Source organism: Callionymus lyra, chromosome 8 (assembly GCF_982586985.1).
Source record: "Callionymus lyra chromosome 8, fCalLyr1.hap1.1, whole genome shotgun sequence".
In the NCBI taxonomy this organism is placed as follows: domain Eukaryota; kingdom Metazoa; phylum Chordata; class Actinopteri; order Syngnathiformes; family Callionymidae; genus Callionymus; species Callionymus lyra.
In genome coordinates, this window is record NC_141825.1 from 21,970,107 (window position 1) to 21,996,650 (window position 26,544).

The 26,544-nt window shown below is 37.9% G+C and overlaps 1 protein-coding gene across 2 annotated transcripts in view; it reads right to left on the reverse strand.

The window, feature by feature from the left end:
- Positions 1 to 26,544, reverse strand: part of lrriq1 (leucine-rich repeats and IQ motif containing 1) — a 43,095-nt gene that overhangs the window by 3,352 nt on the left and 13,199 nt on the right. For both annotated transcript variants that reach the window (XM_087797575.1, XM_087797574.1), the window contains exons 12-23: positions 24,895 to 25,074; positions 16,394 to 16,795; positions 16,024 to 16,168; positions 14,890 to 15,009; positions 13,125 to 13,202; positions 12,222 to 12,358; positions 10,471 to 10,542; positions 10,324 to 10,406; positions 9,643 to 9,744; positions 2,191 to 2,275; positions 1,432 to 1,492; positions 1,068 to 1,182 (exon numbers count right to left, since the gene is read on the reverse strand). In XM_087797575.1, the coding sequence (XP_087653701.1) occupies positions 1,068 to 1,182; positions 1,432 to 1,492; positions 2,191 to 2,275; positions 9,643 to 9,744; positions 10,324 to 10,406; positions 10,471 to 10,542; positions 12,222 to 12,358; positions 13,125 to 13,202; positions 14,890 to 15,009; positions 16,024 to 16,168; positions 16,394 to 16,795; positions 24,895 to 25,074 (1,580 nt within the window). The remainder of the gene's footprint in view (positions 1 to 1,067; positions 1,183 to 1,431; positions 1,493 to 2,190; positions 2,276 to 9,642; positions 9,745 to 10,323; positions 10,407 to 10,470; positions 10,543 to 12,221; positions 12,359 to 13,124; positions 13,203 to 14,889; positions 15,010 to 16,023; positions 16,169 to 16,393; positions 16,796 to 24,894; positions 25,075 to 26,544) is intronic.

The following is a 26,544-nucleotide window of genomic DNA, read 5'->3' on the forward strand; positions in this document are numbered from 1 at the left end:
AACACAATAGGCTTCCTGCCAAGCGCAGCAGCACGCACTCCTGCTGCACCTCGTGAATATCATTTTGAAAAATCATCATCAGAAACCAATTTGGCTTCGTTACGACGGACAGGGCTCTCATTGAGCAGCATTCCTGGCTTGTTTTTAAAGCCGTCATCTGCCGTCGGCCTGTCAGTGGCATCTTTGTCAGGCGGACTCCTGAGCTCCGGGTCCCCTGACAGAGGATTCAGTCATTCATTCCTGACTTTTTGTCCCTTTCAGTTTCCTGTCGGAGCAGGAACGCACGACGGTCTCTCTCGGCCGTACAACCTTGTGGCTCCACTAAAGACGACCGATGGCGGCACGTTACTCGAATTGTCGAGCACATGATGCACTTTAACAGCTTTGGCTGCAAATAAACGCATCATTTCTGCTGATCATGCAATTCATGTTCTCTAAATATTGTACAAAAAGAAACACGTCACGCTTTCTATGCACTTAGATTTAAAAAAAACAAAATTAACACACATTTTAAGTATCATTTCTGAACTACTTACCCGCTCATCCTAATGATGAACACGTGATTTATTTTCTTTATTCCCTTCACAATTCCATGTGTTGATACAATAATACTTGTTTAAAAATAATTATTTTGTCATCTATCAATCTTTTTGAACATTTTAAATGAACGCCCTGTGATTTTTTTAAAGTGAAATAAAATAAATACATAATAAAATACTGTTTCTTACTATCATAACTTTATAACCACAAGTATTCAAATTATTGAGGTATGTATTACTTAATTTATATTATATTTTATAATATAATGAGATATAATAATATGAGAATATTAAACTATAATGTATGTAAATGATTAATTATCACACTTTTTGAGACCCTTGTTCACAGCATTATATATATTGTGTGTACTATATTGAATTTATATTTATATATTTTTTAATTTGTTGTTATTTTTAATTTATTTCCACAGGATTTACATTGTTTGCAGTGAAAGTTAGTTGTTTAACAACTGCTATTCAGTAGTTTTGAAGTAAACAAGAATTTTCTTTCCGTAAAAAGACACTTACTTTGGTTACTTAAAGTGCTTTTGTGGGTGAAGCTGCTCTGTTTGAGGATCCGGTGCGTTGTTGTATTCTTGCAACGTGGGTTGAGATGAGCTTGTTCAGTGTGTCCTGGTTCCGCCTGCAGGAGAAGCATCAAACACAACCAGCAAGGAACAATGAGAAAGAAGTAATATAATGAACAGTGAGATTAAGAAATTGCTGCACAGATCCAACCCAGCTCGACTCCGCCTTTGCTTCCCCACCCTAAATTGAAAGCACCCCTGGAGAGGAAACCTACAGTGCAGGATAAGACTGACCACAAACTGTAAACACTACATACCTTTTCTCCAATTCACACCCAAAAATAACCAAGATTATTGATACTCACCATAAATTGCACTGGGCCTCCATTCAGGATATCCAAGCTGAGTTCAGGGAGGAAGTGATCGCTGTGAAAAATAATTCAAAATATTTAGTTTACTTTAATATACTTCTATGGATGTAAAATCACAATACTATCCTGAACAAACCAGAAGTTCCATTATTCAAACATAAAAGAGGAAATATATAGAAAAATAAACAGAAATACGGTGAAATGGTAACAAATATATATATTTTATGGTGGTTTTCTGTATTTATTTCCCCTTTTTAATCGATAAATGAGTTTTTCCATTTGAATACATTTAATTTTCATTAATTTCCTTGGTTTACCAGGTATGCTCAGGTATTGTTCATGAACGTGCCGAGACAGGGTAGAGAAATATTTTAGAAGGTCTAGAAAATTGAGTAATATTGATTGATCTATCAATATTATTAATTTCAAGAGATTCATTTGCAATTATCTGCTGTTTATTGATCTAATTAATCTATTCTTTAATTGCTCCTTGAAATGTGGAAGTAAATACCTCAACTTGAGTTTGTTTCATTTTGATTTATTATTGTGTCAGATATAAATATATATATAATATATGATAAAAAAGTGTCTTCATAAATAATTTGACTGTTTTGAAGAGATTCGTATTCTAATTTTTTTAATTTCTATTGAAAAAAAAAAAAAAGAAGCTGCTTTTTGATGATAAGAGTATTTATTATAATTTATTTTAATCATTTTTATCATTTATCAACAAAAGCAGACGGAGTCACTCACTTGTCCTGCGTCTGCAGCCACTCGAGAGCTCGTTCCTGCTTTGTTTCCTTCTCCGTTTGCTTCACACCAAACTTAGCCTCCCAATCTACACGACAGAAAACGTAGAAATACAGTGTAACAACACTTGTAAAATCATTTTAAGATTCTTATAACCCAGCTGTGGCATCATTTTCCAAAGACCTTTAACCTGCAACATCAAGGAATAATAAATTATTTTAGCCAAACGTTATCCGACTGTTTTTGGTTGATTTTTTTTCTTTTTCCTGATCTGTTTGCACAAATACTTTGTCATTTCAATCCGTTTGATGCACATATTTCTGTCCGTGAATCAGATTTTTATCTAAAAATACATCATTTTAAAACAGTAGCGTATAAATGGACGCACATCTTGACCATCTGGCCGGACACGACCATGAATGTTTCACATTAAAAGACACTCGGCAGTGATTTAAGCTATAAAAACAACAAACAAAGGTAAGGTAATCAGATAAGGTTATCAGTGACAACCCGCGACATGATACACTGCCGTCGCTACCGCCAGAGAAGTGTGGCCAAAAAGCTCCTTGTGTTTACACTTGAAGTGTGCTGTGTGCTCGAGGCACTCAGGGGTATTGTTAGAATAACAAGAACCAGCGAGATGCTGCAGGAGAGACTTTCCCTTAACAAGTCCGGGAAGCTCCCAGTCGCTCAGCTAGTTAAGAGAATTCAGAAAATGTGTTTGATTTACAGCTCCTGCTGAAAATCCCATAATAAGCTCCTAATTTAAAGTAAACATTTATGTGGCGCTGACAGTAGATGGCGACTGCTAATGGATTTGGACAGGCTGGCGCTGGAACTAATGATGCATTTATTTAAGCCATTTACTTTCGTCTGCTGTGCCGCGAGTGGAAGAGAAGCTTTACAGTTTTCATGGCTTTACTGCGAAGCGCCACTAAAAGTGTCAAGTGATGAATCTTTCTCCCCCTCGCAGCACAGAGCCGGAAACGGTGACCAGCAGCGAAACAGCTGAAAGATACGTCCACGAAGAGAAAGTTACACACAAGTTTATGTGGCCAGCGATCAGTCGCTTCAAGACTTTCTTCTCCTCCTCTTTGACCTCCTCGACCCCCCCCTCTGCTCCAGTACTCCTTCAGGATGTCAGTAGTGGGGCCTGTAGGAGTCACGCCTGTTAAGAAGGCTCTTAAACACATTAAGTAAGACTGTCTCTGCTGAGGATGCAAGGGTTTTAAAGGGTACGAGGTCTAAAGTGATCTTGAAACTTTGAGGGCTGCATGAGAAACTGAGATGTAACTTTGATCCCAAAAATATGTATTTTGTCGAATTGTTGCAACCTTAAAAGCATGAATCAAAAGTAAAGATTAGTATAGAAACCAGTACCACAAAGGTACTGACATACATGAAGTTAGTAAGCAGTTATAAAGCAACTCTGATTTCAGATTCAAACTTTCATAATTTTCATCAAATGTTTATTTGGGATTATTTAATCTAGTAATATGTTCCTTTATGGATTTTTAGGCAAAAATATATGTTCATTTTAATGTAGCGATTGAGCTCAATTTTTTATCCAAAATGTCGCTTAAAAACATCCAAATACCTTCATACTGCTCGTCTATATTTGATCTTGTTTTAGCGGATGTGGCTATGCTAGCTGCTAGCTCAACATCCTATACAGACAGGAAGTTCTCTGGGTAAAGATCGCAAGCGCTTCCAGGGTAGACAGTAGACTATTCTCAGCATTTTTGTTTTTTTCAAACGCAAGTTTGACGACAATACTAGAGGTCGCTTGTTTCTGACACAGAACATCTTCCTGCCATCTCACAAGTTGCAACTCAAAAAGTAGGCCAGTCTCCTGGGACAGGTCTTATGTCAGTGGAGTGTCAAAATCGCGACTTGGTATTGTAGCCTTTTAGCTAATACTAGCTAAGATTAAAAAAATAAATAAAAAGATCCAAAAAATGGCGCGGAAGCCGCTAAGGGCTAAAAGCACTTCTAACTTGGTTAATATTTGAGCGACTGAGATCTAATTTAGGGGAACCTAGCTTCCATGGAACCAGACAAAGAAAATGAGGATATTTACTTTTATAAAAAGGGAGTATTGACCATTTTCTGCCTTTGTGGCATTTGAATACAAATGAGACCAAAAATGAAAAAAGAAAATAACAGATGCTTTAGATAAGTAGAAAAATCCTGTTAAAAAAACATTTTTGACAACATAACTGTCAAATACTGGTGACAAAAGCGCTATATAAATACAAATTACTTACTTACTCGCTTAATTACTTAAGTATGAATATGCTGCCACTTTAGAGTGGGGAACGCAATCACAATTACAAATACTTATTTTTGAGTAAGTAAGTAAGTAAGTAATATTTATTTATATAGCGCTTTTCCAGACAAGGGTCACAAAGCGCTTAAACAATCAAAACAATACTAATAAAAAAGTACATACTTTAAAGATCAAGATAATACTGAGAACAACACAGGAGTTCCAGAAAATCAAGGATGCAATTAATATTAGTATATTTTTCCTTTATAAAAACAAAGTATTTTTAATAGTGACTTTCTTATCTCATGGCACTAAAACCTTATAAGGGTTAAATCGAGAGAAGGTACTTTTCACCAAAGAGAATCTTCAATGAGTTATTTTTTTCCTAGTAATTCAGGTAACCAGTAATTAAATGTTCATCGTTGGCGCCTTATTATCGTGTTATTAATGCTAGAATATAGTCATACTGTAAAAGGTGTGAATAAGTCATTTATAATGGTTAGTAAGTGGTTAATTTGCTGTTAAATAAGTAAATAAGTAGTGTTTTTAATAGTTCATTTGTGTTCCACATTCTAAAGTGTTACCACAGTTCAGATTCTTCAACTCACAGCAGCGTTAATGACTGTAGATTATTTTTATTATTATTATTATAGGAAGTGCGGTAAAGATGCCACCAGGTTAAAGCTTTCATATAAAATGATATAATTGACTGTCGCACCAATAGCATCTCTACCTTGACTTTGCATGTTAACCCGTCAACGTCCCTTCACTACGCACATGAAGTCTCTTGGCAAAGACCCTTCATGCATGTCGTCTCCGGCACACAAACCACATTCTCAAAACAAAACTGACAGAACATAACACAGGCCTAGTTAATCTCTGTTGCACTACTCTTTGGGCACATGTTTTCCTGCTTCGCAACAGTCGAGATTCTAGTGCCACAGATGAGCTGAGCTTTGAAAGGCTGGAATAGAACGAGTGTAAATATTCTGCCTTCGTTCAGATAGCAACTGATAAACAAGATGATTGGATTTCGGAGAGACTTTGTAGATGACTTGAAGTGTGAAATCAAGTTAAGTGCTTGGGACGCAGCAGTTCCTGGCTGAACTAGATGTATACATCCAGCATGTACCAGAGGAAGGGGGGGTTAAACTGTGATGGAATGGAAGGTTGAAACAGGAAAAGTGCATGTGTCCCGGGGAGGTTGAGTGAAAGACAAACAAGAAGAAAATATTGGAAATCCTAGTCAACATCTGCGGCAGAAGACACTTGACAAGAGAAAATCATTTGGACAATGGGAATGTGTTCCCGAATTAAAAAGAAAAAAGAAAATCCCTCATAATAATACATGTTGTGGCTCCCTTCCATTCTCTCACTCTAGTCCTCTCTCTATGTAAGCCGATACCCATTTCAAGTGGGTTACTCATGTCCAGCACATCCACACAAAGAGCCGGGATAAAATAAACATGCCGCGTCAGATATCTTGGAAAGAATCTGTCATGGGTTTGAGGCTAATCACCTCCAGAAGGAGCTCGACTACAAGCCTGAAACGTTAACCCCTGTTGGGGAGCGCTCGCTGGGCCGTGCATAGCTGGGTAGTCCACGGGATGGCTCTGGTGGTGGGGGGGGGGTGTCCACACGGTAGGACGACTTGGAGCTGCCAAGTTTCGGATCAGCCCTCAGCCACTTCTTAACACTGTCCTGTGGACATCTTGTAAAAGGTAGCAGAAGTTCTATCCTATGACGGGCACTGAATAAATCCAGGATCTAGTGATGGTTTATGATCATGACTCACTTATAGCTAAGTTTTTCCTTAGTCTCACAGGTGTCTGTGGAAATGTAAAACCTCCATTAGGCCTGGGACTGACTGAAAAAAAGGGGTTAAAGAAAGTAACAAGGTGACAAATGTCCAAATATCCTGTGACTGCCTTGAGACGGAGGTACATGGTTTGCCTGCTACTAGGGGCTTTAAAAAAAATGTAAATACAGCAACGTATAGCAATCCTTTTTTTTTTAAGATACCGTATCAATATTCAATATAGTAATATATAGAGATAATAGTCCAATTTTTAGAGGGCTTCAAATGATATTTCATTGTTTTACAATTGTTCTTTAAAAGTGTATTTAAAATAAATTCAAATATTCACGGTGTTTGTTTATTCATGTTACAATTAAATTCAATTATCCTGGCGATGACTGAGGATGAGAGGATACAGTCAACTGTAAAAGCAGTTGTTTTGACATGTTTTGGTTTCAAAACAAAATAAAGCAGTTACGACTTTGTAAACTTTACACGAAAACCGGTCTTGTTGTGTTTGTCACGTGACAATTCCCCTCATACATGTCGTCACAAGCCTCTAAAATTCTGATAAACCATAATCTGTCGCCAGTCTGTCAAATTGAAACATATTTCATTTGTTGATTCAAACATAATACATAAAAATTTTGAGAAAGAAAGTTAAAAATGTAGCTAGTTTTTGTTTTTTGGTTATAGATTGTTTTAAGTCTGTAGAAGCTTAGTCCAATTCAAGTGATGACCTTGTGGGCAACTAGTAAAGACCCATACTAAGGACCAAGGATCCGAGGGTCTTGACTCACAAGGTGTCGGTGTTCCTATATATTTCTATATACAAGTATTCAGGCATTTCTTAAGTAGCTGGGAGCCAATGTAGAGGAGCTTAAACTGGTCTGTCAGAGCCAGTTAGAAGATTCATCTTTGGCCTTAATGTTTGTGAAGTAAGCAACCATCTAAAGGCAACTGATACTTGCAGCTTTGTATAATAAAAACTGGTTAACCATTGAAACCTACAGAGCCACATGAAGCAAACATACGAGAGGATTCATGGAAACATGGAGTCACTTTAAGATTGTCATCATTACTTCATCTTTAAACAAGAAACTATCTGCAGAAAATCATGAATCAACTTCCACTGTGCTGCTCATTAACCTCTTTTCACTTGCAGTTACTGCTGGACATTTCTATGAATCCAGAAATCAACAGTAAACCAGGTGGAACGACAGATCGAATTCCAGATTTGTTTGGAGTATGAAAATGAAGAAATAATTCTGAGAAATTACTTTTTTATCTGCTTAATTTATGTTGACAGTCGATTTAATTTACCAAACACCAGTTGTCGATGGAGGCCCAGACACATCCAATAATATTGTATCACTTATTCACGCTGCATCTTCCAAGTCAGTTATCAATGTGGGAATTCCTCCTGAAACGAATTCATCTTTGGATAGACAAAGTAACTGTCAGCACTTATTGAAAACAAATGTACATTAATCTACAGCTTTGGAACTTTTACCTTAGTTTAACCAGAGAAGACGGCCACAGAACTTCATTTTTCTTTCCCATTACGTTTCAATTATTCACTCCCTTTTTCCCATCTGTGGCCGTGGATGTCACCGTGGCACATCCTCGGTACCTCGGGGCAGGGCAGGGAAAGTTGAGTCCATCTCCCTCAAAACCACAATCAACCCGGGTTGTATCGTGAGACGATTGTATTACAACGATGACTGTACATTTGTTTTAATCATAAACATGACATAGTGAGATGCGTCTATAAAAACCACAAATTTGTACCCAAGAGAAGAAAAAAATACTTTCTGTTCCCGAAATGAAGCTCGACCATTGCCAACAAGATATGAAAGTGCATTGATTAAGAAACATTTTCAGTTGGTTTTATAGAAAATTGAATCAAAAGTTGCCGAGAGGGTTGACGATGACTACTCTAGAAAAATATGTTGAAGCTGAGTAACGGAATAACAGCCTCCAATAAAAACAAAAATACACTTAAAAACGATGAAATTAACCGTATAAATGAAACAAAGTCAAACTATAAAATTACAAAATCAGGTTCTTGATTGCATTTTTTTAAATGTTAAAAGTACAACAAAATCATGTAGATAATGCTTTTACATCCTGGTTATTTATGTATGTTTTTGTCAGTCAAAGCAAAAGCCTCCTCATTTACGTCAAGTCAACTATCAAGAAATGTGATAATGGGAGAAGTTGATCCAATTTTAGCAGGGTTCTGTATTAACATCTTGATTTAGGAACGCTGTGAAAGTTTGGACCTTCACTTGAATGGCCTCTAACTGCTGCTCACTAGTGATGTGTTAATGAAGCATCATGAAACAGTGTCCTTATTTTTCAGAAGCACTATATGTCACTCTCTACTCTATAATCTATTGTTTTGAACAGCTAATCTATTGAAACTTTACAGCATTTTAAAACTGAGGGCGCCACCGACAGCGCTTTTAAATATAAAACTGTTTCATGAAGCTTCATCAACCCATCACTACTTTCTACTCACCAAGTTCAAGAGAAAACTGAAACACAATAGAATCACAAAAATATATCGACTACCTTACAAACTGATCTGATGAGCGTGTTATTATTTTTAATTCGGCTACATTTCGGCAGCCCTTCAAAACTTGGCGGCACAAGTTCCATTCCCGCTCAGGGAACCTTTGCTGTAAGCCAACACAATTATTGAATCCAGAAATTAGTTTTGTTTACTTGCCAGAGGTATGCACCATCTCTGCGCTTTTTCTAGTTGCATAAGCAGTTCTTTTAACATTATTTTCCTTTGTTTAACCTTTATTGGAACTAAATGTCTAAGTTAATTAACAAAATGTGTGTAAATATAATATATATATATATATATATATATATATATTTTGGATGTATAATGCAACTTAAATATCTATTTTTATAGCAACATGCCTGAACATTACACCAAAAAAAACAAAGACAAATTGTAGTACGAAACAGGTTTGTTGGAACACTATGATGGAAAAAAAGATGACGGCATGGATTTTTTTACTTCTCTTAACTGACTTCGAAGACATATTTAAAAAAGCAAGTGTCTTTAGAACATTAAATTGATGTTATATAACTGAGAAGGGGCTGGTGAAGCATAAAAAAACAAAAAAAAATGTTTCCGAAATATCTCAAACTTGGTTTACTAAAACCTGGTTTCATTTAAAAAAAATGTCAGCTAGAGCAAATGTTTAAGCCTTTTACCCATGTCAAATTGGTAAATTTATTTTAGTCAAAATACCGTCAAATCAAATGCAAACATTGACTTAAGACCAGTTGTTGATTCATTTTTTAACATTATTTATGTTTGCGGCCTCGCTAGACAAAACGTCTCATCATTATTTTTGAGTCGTACCTCTTTGACATGTTCTGTTGTGTGGCATCGGCATGTTGCGTGCCACGATGGGATCCAGCTGGTGAGCGCAGTTTCTAAACGTGCCCAGATGAACGGCGGGATCTGAGAGAATAAGAGGAGGTTAAAGAAGGACAGGACAGGGCTGGAACCAGAAGCAGAAAACCACAACCTAACAATCGGAAAATATTAGAGCAGCGATCTGGTTCCACTGAACCACATGCCATTAGATGTTACAGCCGACAGAAACCTGCGTGATGCCGGAGGAACAGGACGAAGGCCTGGTCCGGGAGTCGTGCATTTATAATTCTGATCAAAGAGCGGCCTCCCTCGACATGACGCTGGCATGATGGACCCGGCGCTGGTTGCTGGAGCAGTGTGGAGGTGAGGTCACCTTTCCCCTGCAACCGCACTCCACCACTACAATGCAGGGGGAATGAAAGCTGTCGAGTCGGGAGGTTGTTTTTGTTTTCTTTTTTTTCTTTTTAATGTTGTCAAATTAGAGCCAATCAGAGGTGGCAGGTCTGGGCTTCTGCTGTCTGTTCTGGCTTATTAACTTACATGAGGTGGAATGGTTCACTAACATAGGGAGGAGGGATCAGGATGTAGCGTGGCAAAGGCTTTTGAAAAAACACCTTAGGGAAAAAAAGAAAAAAAATTCAAGAGTCAATCTTCCTAACTGACCTTTCCCTTGCTTTGGCTTTTCATTCTTCATCCTCTGAGCTCTCTTGAGCAACAGGAGAGCTGTGGTGCTGCTGGTAAAACCCCTGAAGAGGTGAAAAACATGACAGTTAAACGGATTTCGACATATGATCAAAAAACAAGAGATACCATTCTTCCACAATCTTTTCTGATGCTCCTGAGAGGCCGCTGAGCACCGACTTTGAAGAGGGAGATCTGCTCCTGAAGCCAATAGAAATGATTACAATTCAAAAGAAAAACAAAAAGAAGGTGATCATTTTAACTAGAGCCTGATTTATGGGTTTGAAAGCGCTTCTACGGTTACAAACTTTTATATTTAGGACACACAAGGAAATGGGAGCAGTAAGAGACAATTTTAGAATGATATTAGTTACTATTTAGAGTATCACAAAAGAGCGAAAATCTGCCATTATCTCAAATTTCTAAAATCGATTACATTTTTTTTAGTTTTGCTTTGGCTTGTCACTTCCTATTTCTACTCCTGTCTCCCCACCATGGACTTAACTGATGGCTGGAGCTGATCAAGAAATCACTCGCACTGCTTCTACCACCTGCTTCCAGACTACTGTGCCAGACCAAGAGTTTCCTGGCGTTGGTAATTGGCTGTGTGTCTTCCTCTCGTATTTCTGTGTTTATCTTGGACTTTGTTCTTTGCCTTTCTGCCCCAGAGCGCGAGTGTTTTCTGCTTTATTTTTTCAGATTCCTCCTTTTTGTATCCTTTCCCATTTATTTTCCATTTTATAATAGTTGGTTATGTAGATTTAGGCGAGATATTAGATTATTTTTAATGCATGCAAGATATTGGACTCTTGTTGATTTTGTATTTGGACTTTGTTATTTTATCAAACTTTTTTTTATTGTAACTTGTCCTGCTCAAAGGGCAACTAATATGAAAACCCAACTCTCCTGACTCACTCACATTTCAAATGTTGAAGTCTTCCTCTCTAAGAGGCAGTAAGTCTCTCATCATGACCATGTTTTCAACTTATTACTTTATAAAGTTCTTCCCCATCTGAAATCTGGGCGAACAAGAGGTTACGAGAGCGGAGTCCATTATGATATTATAATGGCTTTACCCTCAGTGGTTACAAACCTCAGTGATTGAAAATTCAAAGCAAAGTGGGCGTGGTTATGGTAAACAAGATTTAATCTCCAGAAAAACTAAGTGTTTTAGTGGGCGGGGTTTAAGAACATTTTCTTATGTCAATATTTCAACGAAGAGAGTTTTGTACAAACATACACATACTGATGATACAATAGAGTCCAACAACTATTCAAGACATTGGTCAGTGTTCAAATGTTGTCTCCAGTTTTCATGTTGAGTACAAAGCAGAACTCTGCAGCAAGAATTCTAACCCGCTCTAGTAGAAGAACTCACATTTCTCAGATCCTTAAAACTCTTCACTGGCTTCCAGTTTCTTTCAGGATCAACTTTAAAATTCTGGTTCTTACTTTCAGATCTATTCATGGTCAGACTCCTCCCTACATCAGTGATCTGATCCAGTCTTACACCCCAGCTCGGGCTCTGAGGTCTGTGGATCAGAATCTACTTATGGTTCCTCGCACACGACTCAGGACCAGAGGAGAGAAATCTTTTCAGGCTGTTGCTCCTAAGCTTTGGAACGATCTTCCTCTCTCTTTGCACTTGATGGATCTACTGACTCCTTTAAGAAACATCTTAAGACGTTTCTATTTGTTCAGGCTTTTCCTTGATTTTCTGGAACTCCTGTGTTGTTCTCAGTATGATCTTGATCTTTAAAGTATATACTTTTTTGAGTATTGTTTTGGTTGTTTAAGCGCTTTGTGACCCTGGTCTAGAAAAGCGCTATATAAATAAATATTACTTACTTACTTACTTACTTACTTATATTATCACAAACCTGTTTCCTCGATTGAAGCTCTTGGCTGATGCTTGCTCTGCTGACTCGGCATGTTCTTCATTCTCCCAGGCTTGCTTCGGCCTCCACACAGGAGGTGACGGGAGAACACTTGGAGAACCTTCTATCAGGGGAACAAGCTGGAAGACATTTTTTAGTGGATTTATTATATTTTATCTACACACAGGTGTGTATTTCAGCCCATGGGGTGATTCTATACCATAAAACAAAAATAGATGCGATGATAAAAAAAAAATGAAAAAGGAAAGAAGATAAATACAAATAGTTACAGAAGCAAGAAGCTAATTCGCCAACATGCAAGCAAGGGTATTTTTCCAGGTGTGTTCTTCATGCTAAGATACGGGTTTACAAATGGCACAATGGATTTCATGGCAGGTTTACATGATGTAAAGACGATGGACTATTATTATAACGAACATGAATCTATTCTGTCGAGCTTAGCATCAGGATGTGTTTGTATTAGAGGTGTTTTCTGCCAAAGGAATGCTCATTTGTGATCTAAATGCTCTTTCTGTCCCATTTTGTCTGCGCAGGGAGTATTGAAATGTCCCACTTTGAAGTCCACCTCAGCATCCTTGACGGCAGCTGCGTTCTGTCACTCGGTCTACGCCGGCTACCATGATGTACAGTGCTGAGCGTGCTCCAAAGAAAAGATCCAAGCAGAGGTTAAGTGAAGGGAATAAAAATAAGAGGACGGACCACCGGTGTGAAATATGACATTGGTTGAAGCTGGGAAAATATATTAAAAGAGCAGGAGTTTCTGAGGTGATGATGAAGATGTAAAGTGGATGAAACAAAAAAAAGAAAAACTATTTTTAAATGAATTCAACTAATCACATGTTAGTGTATCTTAATATATCAATGACTCTCAGGAATGCCTTTTACCTTCGGTGATTGTGATTCTGATACCAGGTGATATTTTTCATCGGGAATCGTCAACGTCCAGTCATGGTCCAGAGTTGCCTGTTGGAAAATCATTGTTTTAGAAAACATTAATATTGTTTGCAATAAACTTTGAAAACTACAATTTAAGAAATTGACACAATGCTGACTCATGGATAATAACATTTAAACTACATAAATGCATGATCAACACGAAGTATTAGCTGAAATACGCACTGTTGGATGCAATTGAAAATGGAACTATTTAAATCATCATGGGGTCTTTTGCCTCCCTTTGTGCCCCCCTTATAATTGGAGCTGAAATTCTGACAATATTCTTATTTATATTGTATAAGATATGGTTTAAATTTCATTTAAACTGAAAAAAAATACTTTCTTGTGCCCCATTTCCATTGACCCGATTGTGATGCCTTTCGCCTGAAGCCTTCTCCAGGGTGTCAGAGGTCTACACGATCATTTTAAGCTATTTTGTTGTTATATGACTTATGAAGAATATGCATTACACCTAGAATTTTTAGATAAATATTTATTTTATTTATTAGGAATCTGAAGATTGTAGTTTCTTTATTCCTTTTGTCTAGCATGACTTGTTTCTTACTATATTTTTCAGATGAGATTAAACTTTATCTAGAGTAGAGGCCAAACGTTTGGACTCACCCAACAGGTTTTTGCAATTTTCTGGTCAGGCTTTCGTTTCTTGAAGTAATGATGGCCACTGTTTTCTCTTAATTTAGCTGATTGGTTCTTGTCATTATACGAATGCTATCAATTGTACAATAAGGCTGTCGTCTTTGTTTTAACCTGACTTTTGCACAACACACCTAATGGCACCAACTCCATTAAAAAGTCATGCAGTTCCACAAAGTAACTCAAAGAAATCTGCAAAAAAGTCATTAGAAAAGGAGGCTACTTTGAAGAAACTATATTATAAGGCATGTTATCAGTTATTTCAAATGTTGTTGAGTAAGTAAGTAAGTAAGTCAAGGTTACTTGTAAAGTGCCTTTCTAGACCAGGGTCACAAAGCACTTTAACGATCAAAACAATACACAGTTTAAATATATACTATACAAGGTCAAGACACAAAAGACAAACACAGGAGTCCCAGATTATCAGGGGAAAGCACAAATAAAAATGTTTTAAGCTGTTTCTTGAAGGAGTCAGTAGATCCATCAAACAAAGAGAAAGAAGAAGATCGTTCCAAATCTTAGGAGCAACAGCCTGGAAGGATTTTTCTCCATCAGTAGATTCTGATCCACAGACCTCAGAGCCCGAGCTGGGGTGTAAGTCTGGATCAGATCACTGATGTAAGGAGGAGCCTGACCATGAATAGATCTGAAAGTAAGAACCATAATTTTAAAATTGATCCTGAAAGAAACTGGCAACCAGGTAAGAGTTTTAAGGATCGGAAGGGAATGTGAGTTCTTCTACTAGAGCGGCGAGTTTTGTATAAGCTGCAGGCAAGACAGCTCCTTCTTATTTAGACAGTAAACTAGTAGAACGCATGGATTATAAGCTCCAGATGTTGTGAAACCATTTTCCTAACTTCTCAGTTGAAGGAAACCGTTTCTGTAATTCCATATGTATTCATTAACCACTTCACTATGAATTCTAAACTGTTAAACACCACACAACACAACATTAAGTAGGTAAGTAGTAGTTCTATTCTAGCAGACAAAGAAAACACAATAATGAGTATTCTTGGTGGAGACGGCACACATGATGGTGAAAGGGAACTTGAGATCATACCTCATCAAAGACAAATTGGTTGACATCCACCGGCTCAAAGGTGTCTTCCTCTCCCGAGTCTTTGACGGCGGCCAGAGCAGACGCGAGCCTCCTCCTCAAGCTGAAGCCCCGCCAACACGCCTGGCGGTGCCACAAAGAATGAATGGTAGAACACACCCGACGACTCACCAGGCAAACATAAATATTGTCTGTTAGCCCATTAGGGAGATAAAACATGTTAACCTCTCTTTTAATTGCTCCGTGTTCTGTTGTATGAACTCTGCGTGACTGCAGGCTCTTGATGACAAATGAGAGTTCCAGTGCGCCCCTAAATCCTCCAATTCCCCAAAGAGTGGAATGGAGACGATGAGCGGTGAGGAGGGAGCGAGGGGCTGAGAGGGTTCCCTCTTGTTTTAAGTACCTTGCTTCCACAGAATCTGATTAATCATCGCGCGAACACACACACATGCAGACACACACACTCCTCCAGCAGTGGTCCACACATTAATGCACCAAACATCTGAAGGTTTTTGAAGTAGCATCAGTTAAAATTAGGAGCTTGTTTCGGAGCATGATATTTTTCTGCAGCAGCAGCTGATAGATCGATCGAAAACATTAAGTTCAAATTTAAGGACGGAGGACACTGCCCTGCCCACACTCACTCAATTGATCAGAGACGGCATGTCATGCCTTAAAAAAAAGGGGAACTCTTTTCTTGAATTATTTAAGACCCTGTAAATTGTATAGATTGGGATCATTTTCAATCAATAATTATGTGCAAACAACAAGAAAATCCATTAGAATAAAGCAGAGGGATTATTTTGTCTTCACTTTAAAAAAAGTCTCCACCTCCAAGGGACTAGTTGTATAAACAAAGCGGGCAGGGTATGATTACAGCTGGCTGTAGAAGGAGTAAAGCCATTTTTACATCATAATGGACTCTCGTAACCTCTCGTTCGCCCAGATTTTAGACGGGGAGAACTTTTTAAAGTAATAAGTTCAAAACATGGTCATGATGAGAGACTTACTTCATCTTGGAGAGGAAGACTTCAACATTTAAAACATGTGAGTGAGTCAGGAAAGTTGGGTTAGTTGCCCTTTAAACTTTTAACACATCAAAAGTTTTGTTTAGAATGTACAGGACTCTTTTTTTACCTGAATCGCCATCGCGGCATGACCTTGAATCCTCTCCAAAATGATCAAATCTGGATTTCCTTTTTCACCTTCAATTTGACCTTCAAAACACTGGTCATCGACGTATTTCCTGCACTTTTGTTGGCTCACGACTGCAGCTTCACTTCTTGAAAGTGCAAAAAAAGAGAAACAAATTGAACTAAATGCCTTATTAAGGCTTAAAAAAAAATCAAGACTTTTAAAGTTCAATTGTGATGAAGAGAAACATATTCACTAATAAATCACAGTCGCGACTTCTTAATGATGAGAAATGTCCAGAATCCGATATAATATAGATGAGGAAAGCATGATGTAAAAAATAATCTACGCTGATGGGATGTTGATGAATTACCTTTTCAAGTCTTGATTCTTCTGTGATGTTTGAGGAGGAGCACTGGTCATTCCTTCCTTTGTTGACAGAAGGTCGAGGCCATCATTCAAGGTCCCGCTAAGAGACGAATCTTCCTGAGCTCCCATGTCATATTCCTGAGATGGATCATCTGAAGAATTGCTCGGAACATTGCACTGGACCTCTGGTGAAGCTGCTCGTGTGAGGTCAGACTCCCATGTGAGCTGTCTGGTCCAAGCTTTGTCCTCGTCAGGTGAAGTTTGCTCAGATGTTCTTCGGGCTTTACTTTTGACAGTGAAAGTCAAGTCGCCATACTCATGAGCAAACCGCTGGTCCTCAGCGAGCTGCTGTGTCTCTGTGAGGTGACGACAGATGATCTCTACAGTCTGAGGAGGCGAGGCGTCACTGAAAAACACATTTCAAAAAAATCATGTGAAGTGAATAACAAACACGCTGTTACTGACATCCTAGGCTCAGCCTGTGCATTATGCTGTAAGTGCTACTGAACCAATGTTATCACGGTCAAGGCAATATTCAAGTGAGTGTCACCAGAAATTATATGGACCCCCCCGAGATCCACTGAAGTATTTCAGTTTCCTTTTTTAAATATCCATACATTTTTTTACTGCTAAGTTCCCAAGCAGGGTCGCGCTAGCCTATTCTAGCTAATACATAAAGTGGACCAGATTAGAAGGCCCATTCAGTGGTGTGGCTTCGTAGTACACTACGCCAGGTTCCTGACTACAGAGCCTAGCAGAGTAATACTATACGGCCTTGCAGAGTAATACTACACAGCTTTGCAAAGTAATACTACAAAGCCTCACAGATTTATACTACGGATCATTACAGAGTAATACTACAGAGCCTCACAAAGTAATGCTACAGAGCCTCACAAAGTTATACTACAGAGCCATGCGAAGTACTATTACAGAGCATTGCGAAGTAATACTACAGAGCCTCACAAAGTAATACTACAGAGCCTCACAAAGTTATACTACAGAGCCATGCAAAGTACTACTACAGAGCATTGCGAAGTAATACTACAGAGCCTCACAAAGTAATACTACAGAGCCTCACAAAGTTATACTACAGAGCCTCGCAGAGTTTTACTACAGAGCCTCTTGAAGCAATACTACAGAGCCATACAAAGTAATACTACAGAGCCTTGCACAGTAATACTAAAGAGCCTTGCAAAGTAATACTACAAAGCCTCGCAGAGTCATAATACAGAGCCTTGTAGATTAATACTACAGAGCCTTGCAAAGTAATACTACACAGAATTGTGGAGTTATACTACAGAGCCTTGCAAAGTAATACTACACAGCATCGTGGAGTCATACTACAGAGCCTTGCAAAGTAATACTACACAGCATCGTGGCGTTATACTACAGAGCCTTGCAAAGTAATACTACAAAGCCTTGCAGAGTCATACTACAGAGCCTTGCAGATTAATACTACAGAGCCTTGCAAATACATACTACAGAGCCTTGCAAATACATACTACAGAGAATTGTGGAGTTATACTACTGAGCCTTGCAAAGTAATACTACACAGCATCGTGGAGTTATACTACAGAGCCTTGCAAAGTAATACTACAGAGTTTTGCGAAGTTATACTACAGAGCCTTGCAAAGTTATATTACACAGCCTTGCAAAGTAATACTACAAAGTCTACCAAAGTTATACTTCAGAGCCTTGCAAAGTAATACTACAGAGCCTTGCAAAGTAATACTACAAAGCCTTGCAGAATCATACTACAGAGCCTTGCAGATTAACACTACAGAGCCTTGCAAAGAAATACTACAGAGCCTCACAAAGTTATACTACAGAGCCTCGCAGAGTTTTACTACAGAGCCTCTTGAAGCAATACTACAGAGCCATACAAAGTAATACTACAGAGCCTTGCACAGTAATACTAAAGAGCCTTGCAAAGTAATACTACAAAGCCTCGCAGAGTCATAATACAGAGCCTTGTAGATTAATACTACAGAGCCTTGCAAAGTAATACTACACAGAATTGTGGAGTTATACTACAGAGCCTTGCAAAGTAATACTACACAGCATCGTGGAGTCATACTACAGAGCCTTGCAAAGTAATACTACACAGCATCGTGGCGTTATACTACAGAGCCTTGCAAAGTAATACTACAAAGCCTTGCAGAGTCATACTACAGAGCCTTGCAGATTAATACTACAGAGCCTTGCAAATACATACTACAGAGCCTTGCAAATACATACTACAGAGAATTGTGGAGTTATACTACTGAGCCTTGCAAAGTAATACTACACAGCATCGTGGAGTTATACTACAGAGCCTTGCAAAGTAATACTACAGAGTTTTGCGAAGTTATACTACAGAGCCTTGCAAAGTTATATTACACAGCCTTGCAAAGTAATACTACAAAGTCTACCAAAGTTATACTTCAGAGCCTTGCAAAGTAATACTACAGAGCCTTGCAAAGTAATACTACAAAGCCTTGCAGAATCATACTACAGAGCCTTGCAGATTAACACTACAGAGCCTTGCAAAGAAATACTACAGAGCCTTGCAGAGTAATACTACAGAGCCTTGCAAAGTAATACTACAAAGCCTCGCAGAGTCATACTACAGAGCCTTGCAGATTAATACTACAGAGCCTTGCAAAGAAATACTACAGAGCCTTGCAAAGTAATACTACCAAGCCTCGCAGAGTCATACTATAGAGCCTTGCAGATTAATACTACACAGCCTTGCAAAGTAATACTACACAGCATCGTGGAGTTATACTACATAGCCTTGCAAAGTAATACTACACAGCATCGTGGAGTTATACTACAGAGCCTTGCAAAGTAATATTACACAGCATCGTGGAGTTATACTACAGAGCCTTTCAAAGTAATACTACACAGCATCGTGGAGTTATACTACCTTGCAAAGTAATACTACTGAGCATCATGGAGTTATACTACAGAGCCTTGCAAAGTAATACTACACAGCATCGTGGAGTTATACTACAGAGCCTTGCAAAGTAATATTACACAGCATCGTGGAGTTATACTACAGAGCCTTTCAAAGTAATACTACACAGCATCGTGGAGTTATACTACCTTGCAAAGTAATACTACTCAGCATCATGGAGTTATACTACAGAGCCTTGCAAAGTAATACTACACAGCATCGTGGAGTTATACTACCTTGCAAAGTAATACTACCAAGCCTCGCAGAGTCATACTACAGAGCCTTGCAGATTAATACTACACAGCCTTGCAAAGTAATACTACACAGCATCGTGGAGTTATACTACATAGCCTTGCAAAGTAATACTACACAGCATCGTGGAGTTATACTACAGAGCCTTGCAAAGTAATATTACACAGCATCGTGGAGTTATACTACAGAGCCTTTCAAAGTAATACTACACAGCATCGTGGAGTTATACTACCTTGCAAAGTAATACTACTCAGCATCATGGAGTTATACTACAGAGCCTTGCAAAGTAATACTACACAGCATCGTGGAGTTATACTACAGAGCCTTGCAAAGTAATATTACACAGCATCGTGGAGTTATACTACAGAGCCTTTCAAAGTAATACTACACAGCATCGTGGAGTTATACTACCTTGCAAAGTAATACTACTGAGCATCATGGAGTTATACTACAGAGCCTTGCAAAGTAATACTACACAGCATCATGGAGTTATACTACAGAGCCTTGCAAAGTAATACTACACAGCATCGTGGAGTTATACTACCTTGCAAAGTAATACTACTCAGCATCATGGAGTTATACTACAGAGCCTTGCAAAGTAATACTACACAGCCAGGTGCGGCTTCACATCTTACCAACATCATGACAGATTTTTGACAACTGTGTTCCACCGCATCCAGAATTAATACCAGATTATGAGGCACACCATCGATTTTTGACAGAAATTCAAGGATTTTTATCGCGCCTCAAAGTAATGAAATGAACAGTAACTTTTTATTAAAGCAGAAAAACAAAGTTAAAAGTCAACAACAAAAATGAAAGAGGGAGTTAAATACATTAAAACAACGGTGTTGCTATTCTTCATCTGTTGATCAAAAAAGAGAGCCTTGCAGATTAATACTACACAGCCTTGCAAAGTAATACTACACAGCATCGTGGAGTTATACTACATAGCCTTGCAAAGTAATACTACACAGCATCGTGGAGTTATACTACAGAGCCTTGCAAAGTAATATTACACAGCATCGTGGAGTTATACTACAGAGCCTTTCAAAGTAATACTACACAGCATCGTGGAGTTATACTACCTTGCAAAGTAATACTACTCAGCATCATGGAGTTATACTACAGAGCCTTGCAAAGTAATACTACACAGCATCGTGGAGTTATACTACAGAGCCTTGCAAAGTAATATTACACAGCATCGTGGAGTTATACTACAGAGCCTTTCAAAGTAATACTACACAGCATCGTGGAGTTATACTACCTTGCAAAGTAATACTACTGAGCATCATGGAGTTATACTACAGAGCCTTTCAAAGTAATACTACACAGCATCGTGGAGTTATACTACCTTGCAAAGTAATACTACACAGCATCGTGGAGTTATACTACCTTGCAAAGTAATACTACTCAGCATCATGGAGTTATACTACAGAGCCTTGCAAAGTAATACTACACAGCATCGTGGAGTTATACTACCTTGCAAAGTAATACTACTCAGCATCATGGAGTTATACTACAGAGCCTTGCAAAGTAATACTACACAGCCAGGTGCGGCTTCACATCTTACCAACATCATGACAGATTTTTGACAACTGTGTTCCACCGCATCCAGAATTAATACCAGATTATGAGGCACACCATCGATTTTTGACAGAAATTCAAGGATTTTTATCGCGCCTCAAAGTAATGAAATGAACAGTAACTTTTTATTAAAGCAGAAAAACAAAGTTAAAAGTCAACAACAAAAATGAAAGAGGGAGTTAAATACATTAAAACAACGGTGTTGCTATTCTTCATCTGTTGATAAAAAAAAAAAACACTGGACTCAAAGCTTATTTATATCAACTATTTCATGAATATACTTGAATTTAAAACCCGCATCATTTACTTTATGTAATATAAATACTGGAGGCTCACCCTGAACAGCACTGCTTTTTGTGGGGCGCTGGGTTGTGACGAGTGTCTGTCACTTCAGTGTCTGACAAGATAATGAGTCTTTCAGTGAGAGGATAAACTGACAACAAAGACCACCTCAACGAAATTAGCCGAGCGACTGCTGTGCCATCTCTTCTGAGTTTGAAAGGCCTGAGGGTTCAGTTGCAGCCAGTCAGAGGAGCCAGTAGCCTTCGGTGGAACTGCTTCGCTGCTGTAAAAGACCCAAGTCTTTCTTCACAGCAGGACGAAGGGGGCAAGTAGGGTTTGGAGGTCCGAGGGGATTATGACCCTTAATCCCCCGACCCACACAGCTTTACCTACTGGTTCACTGAAGGGTCAATGGAAATGTGTATGATTGTATTCAACAAAGGTTTTTCTTAATTAATTCACTTACAGACGGACAATAAAGTACAACTTTATTAAATTGAAATGTATCTCTCTGCATTTACCGACACCTGGACTTCTATGAGTTTAATTCGTACTTTTTTCCAGAAAATTTGCCTTAAAAACCACCAAACTATGGTAATTTGATTACACAGACAAATGTAAAAATACTACTATGGTTCAGACCCTGAGGAAATCTAGTTTATTTGTGCCGACACACTTCAGCCTCAGGAAGTCTGGTCTGTGTTTTAAAGAACCGCAAAAGGTTGTTTTTTTTAATGTTAAAAACCATTAAAGATTCATGTCATGACTTTTTGTTAAGTATGAATATTTGTGGCAGAATAAACATTTGTGTAGACTAGATCATGTAAAAACAAGGTTTGTTGTCTCGAGAAAAATTATCCGAAACACCAAAACCTAAAATGAAATTTAAAAATAACCAAGACCAAAGCTTTTGTAATATCTATAGCAGCAAGTCAGGATAAAAAAAGATGCAAAATGTACTGTATCCATGCCAATAAAAGAGAAGCAATAAAAGTTGCTTAGCAAGACACTTAACCCTGACTGCTCTCAATGGTGAGCTGGCATGCTGCTCTAAAAGTAGAAACCATTTACCACTGAGAGAAACTGAAGTTTGATATACGGATAAAATATTGAAAAAATAATTAAAATGCCAATGTTTTTTGTGTATTTCTCGGATTGTGAAAATAAAAAAAATATAATCATGTTTTCTTACACAACAAAAACAACTTTTTATTTCTATAGCGTAACTATTATTTACTATTGAAGAATCAACAGTTTAGCAGTCAACCATTTAAAAAATATATTTCTAAAGATAAACATACCTGTGGGAAACTAATGTGAAAACCAGACTCTCCTGACTCTCATGTTTCAAACGTTGAAGTCTTCCTTCTCTGCAGTAAGTCCCTCATCATGACCATGTTTTGAACTTATTACTTTATAAAGTTGCTCTTAAATCTGGGCGAACGACAGGTTACGAGAGCGGAGTCCATTATGGCGTAATAATGGCTTCACTCCTCCTCCAGCCAGCTGCAATCATGCCCCGCTTTGTTTATACAACGAGTCCCTTGGAGGTGGAGACTTCAGAGATTACTGACACACGCTGACCAACCTCGATGTTTGACCAATTTTCTAACGTAAATATTTCAGTGAAAAGAGAGTTTTTGTACAAACAGACACATGCTGATGAGTACAGATCTATTTAAGACAAACTTAAATCAACACAATAGTTTACCTTTAACTCGTGTTCAACCGACACAGATGCTCTGTAACCACAGTTTCCTTCACAAACCCTCAATAAATATAAACATTTAAATGTAGAATTATCCAGTATTATTCGGCTTCTACTGGTTCCAAGACTCATTCAGGATTCCTAAACCAACGGCCAAACTTATATTCATCTTTGGACACAGCTTTCATGTTGACAGGATCCGTGGACTCATCATTATTCTTCGTCACAGAATTCTACCAAAACTGTCCAATATATATACAATAAATGTCCATTTTGGTTGGCGTACGAGTCCTACCACTCTGACACAGGAGATACGACTTATTATTAATACAAGGCAAAGTAAATAAAGGGCTTAAGATGAAGGACTATTTTGGTTTTGCTCCACATCCTGTAGAGAACTGTTGTGAAACTATACTCCGGACGAGCCCCATGGTTCCCCCCCTTTGCTTAAAGCCGCTGGCAGACTGGCGTGTGGCACTCTCCTCACCTCTTCTAAACCTCACCCCGACACCAGGGTCAGGCCAGGGGTCAAATGGCTCTGCTGGTCCTCGCCAGCACCAGAGAAAGGCTGATTGTCCGAGGCCAAGGGAGGGTCGGGGGGGTAGAGAGGAACCCTCAGTGAGGGGTGAAGTAGCGTAGAGCGCCAAGCCTAACCCCCCCCCCCCACACACACACCCCAAGCCATAGGAGTCCTCGGCGTGACCCATGCGAGAAGCGGCCAGCACCTTTCATCCTTTGTGCGGTGTAATTTGGACGGGTCACCAAGAGAGTTGACCAGTGTTTCAAACGTTGGTGGTCCGGCGTCCACCGAGCGCTGAGGCCAGTGACATCGAGAGACTTGTGAAAATAGATGGACGTTGTCTTTAAGCCCCGGGTATTAGACATAACAAGACGATAGCTGACATTCCTGGCTGCAGCACAGCAGGACGACACCGGAGAGGAGCTGGAATACCAACTCGCAGCTTTTTAGGATTTGTTTGATTTTTTTGTTGTAAAGTGTCGAGGCGAGGAACACTTTCTGACGTTTGTCAGAGGCCTTTGTTATGGAAGACAAGGACAGGAAAACATTTCTTCTTCATATTTGTAGCATGTTAATTCTTTATGGTCTTGGTCTATTTTTTAATATAGATAATGATGATTTAAATCAATATCTTAACACTGTTTTAGAATTAAACCTGTAATAAACTGTAGTATGTTTTCAGGGTAATGGCTCATCTTCTACTTGAGTTTGTGTCTTATTTTATTCTGTACCTTATTTTTACGTTTCCAGATTTTGTCCGTATTAATTTTTCAATAAAAGTCATCACTGAATTACCATCTGCACAATTCTTTATTTGGTCAAAAAACATTTTTAAGCATAATACATAAATAAGTTACGAGTTATAATATTCAATCATTCATAAAGACCTTAAAATTGAATTGTGAATTTTATTTATATTGTTTTTATCTGAATTATTCATTTCCCTGAAATGTCTCATCTTTTAATTACGTCATTATTTTATAACTTATTGTAATAATAAAGATAATACGTTTAAGCTAATTTATTTTAGGCAAAAACCAACAATAAAGAAACTATCATTTTATTCCACGTATAAAATCGAGACTATTTTCAATCTTTCGCTCATAATCCAGTGACGCTCGCACACTATTTAATGATCGACTTTACATCCATGACACACAAGCATTAAAGACGCCGACAGAGCTTCCACTGAAGCAGCTCCATCACTTGAGTATTTACCAGAGTTCCTGGCTGTGCCGGCGCTGTAAGTCCGTCGTCTGCCGCAGTAACGTCTGACAGAAGCAGAGGAAGCTGCCCGAGGCCGAGCCGAGCCGGCGTTCAGATGCGGACGATAGAGAAGAGTCTGTCTTTCGCTTGTTCGTGGCCATCAGACCGGAGAACGCTGCCTTCAGAGTGTTTCTGGAAAAGTGGAGACGTTAAGAATTTAAAAATCTTAAATAAAATTGATAATTTCTGCCTACTTTAAATAGGTTAAATGAGAAGTATATCAAAAATCTTGTTCATGATTTGGTGTCATTTATGTGTTTGCAATTAAGTCATTTAAAATGATGAGATTAAGCACGTAAAACAAGATTTAATGTAATTTAGGTAAGTAAGTAAGTAAAGGTTATTTCTAAAGCGCCTTTCTAGACCAGGGTCACAAAGCGCTTTAACAATCAAAACAATACACAGTTAAAATATATACTTTAAAAGGCAAAGACACATAAGACAAACACAGGAGTCCCACAAATAAAAATGTATATTCAAAACAATTGCAATAACATGCTATGTTTACAGTCTATGTGTCGCATTGTAAACTGTATACATACATTTTATCAATTTAAAATCACTAAAGACTGCCTAATGTTTTTTTCCTTAATACATCGTATATATTTTAACAAGTACATCTTCCACACTCCTTGATCATGTGAAATAGTCAGAATTAAACAACAAACAATATTTATTGTATTGCATGTTTACTGTATGTTACCACAAACAGACATGGAAATGTTATGGAAGAAGAAAGTGTTATAATAAAAACACAAGTTATATGACAATATTTACCATTTATTTTAATATAGCAACAAAGAGAATTAATTAAAAAAAAAAGTTCTATGTTATATAGGATGCAAAAATAGCAAGAACATCATAAGTAATTGTTACTTATAATAAAAAATAATATAATATTTATTAAAAGGCTTGAAAACTGACATTCGGAAAAAAAACAAGAATATCTTAATAGATCTACGATAATCACTTTTTATTTTGTCAAGTAAAAAGCTATTAAGAGAGGAATACGCTCTAAGAAAATAAAGACAAGGAAATTTGCCGGATGAAAATGCAGTGTGAATGCTTGATCTGCTGGATCTGTAAACTGGAATGCTTGAAAGCAGTAGACATTTTATTAGAAGTAGAAGTAATAGTAATAGTAAGAGTAGAAGTAGTAGTCGAAGTAGCATTAGCGTAGAAGTTGTAGAAGGAGTAGTTGTGGGAGCAGTAGTAGAATTAGTAGTAAAATTCTAAGTAGTGGTAGAATAAGTAGTATAAGTATAATTAGTAAAAGTATGAGTAGTAAAGTAGAAGTAGTAGAATTAGTAGTAGAAATAGTAGTAAAATTATAAGTAGTGGTAGAATAAGTAGTATACGTATAATTAGTAAAAGTATGAGTAGTAAAGTAGAAGTAGTAGAATTAGTAGTAGAAATAGTAGTACAATTATAAGTAGTGGTAGAATAAGTAGTATACGTATAATTAGTAAAAGTATGAGTAGTAAAGTAGAAGTAGTAGAATTAGTAGTAGAAATAGTAGTACAATTATAAGTAGTGGTAGAATAAGTAGTATACGTATAATTAGTAAAAGTATGAGTAGTAAAGTAGAAGTAGTAGAATTAG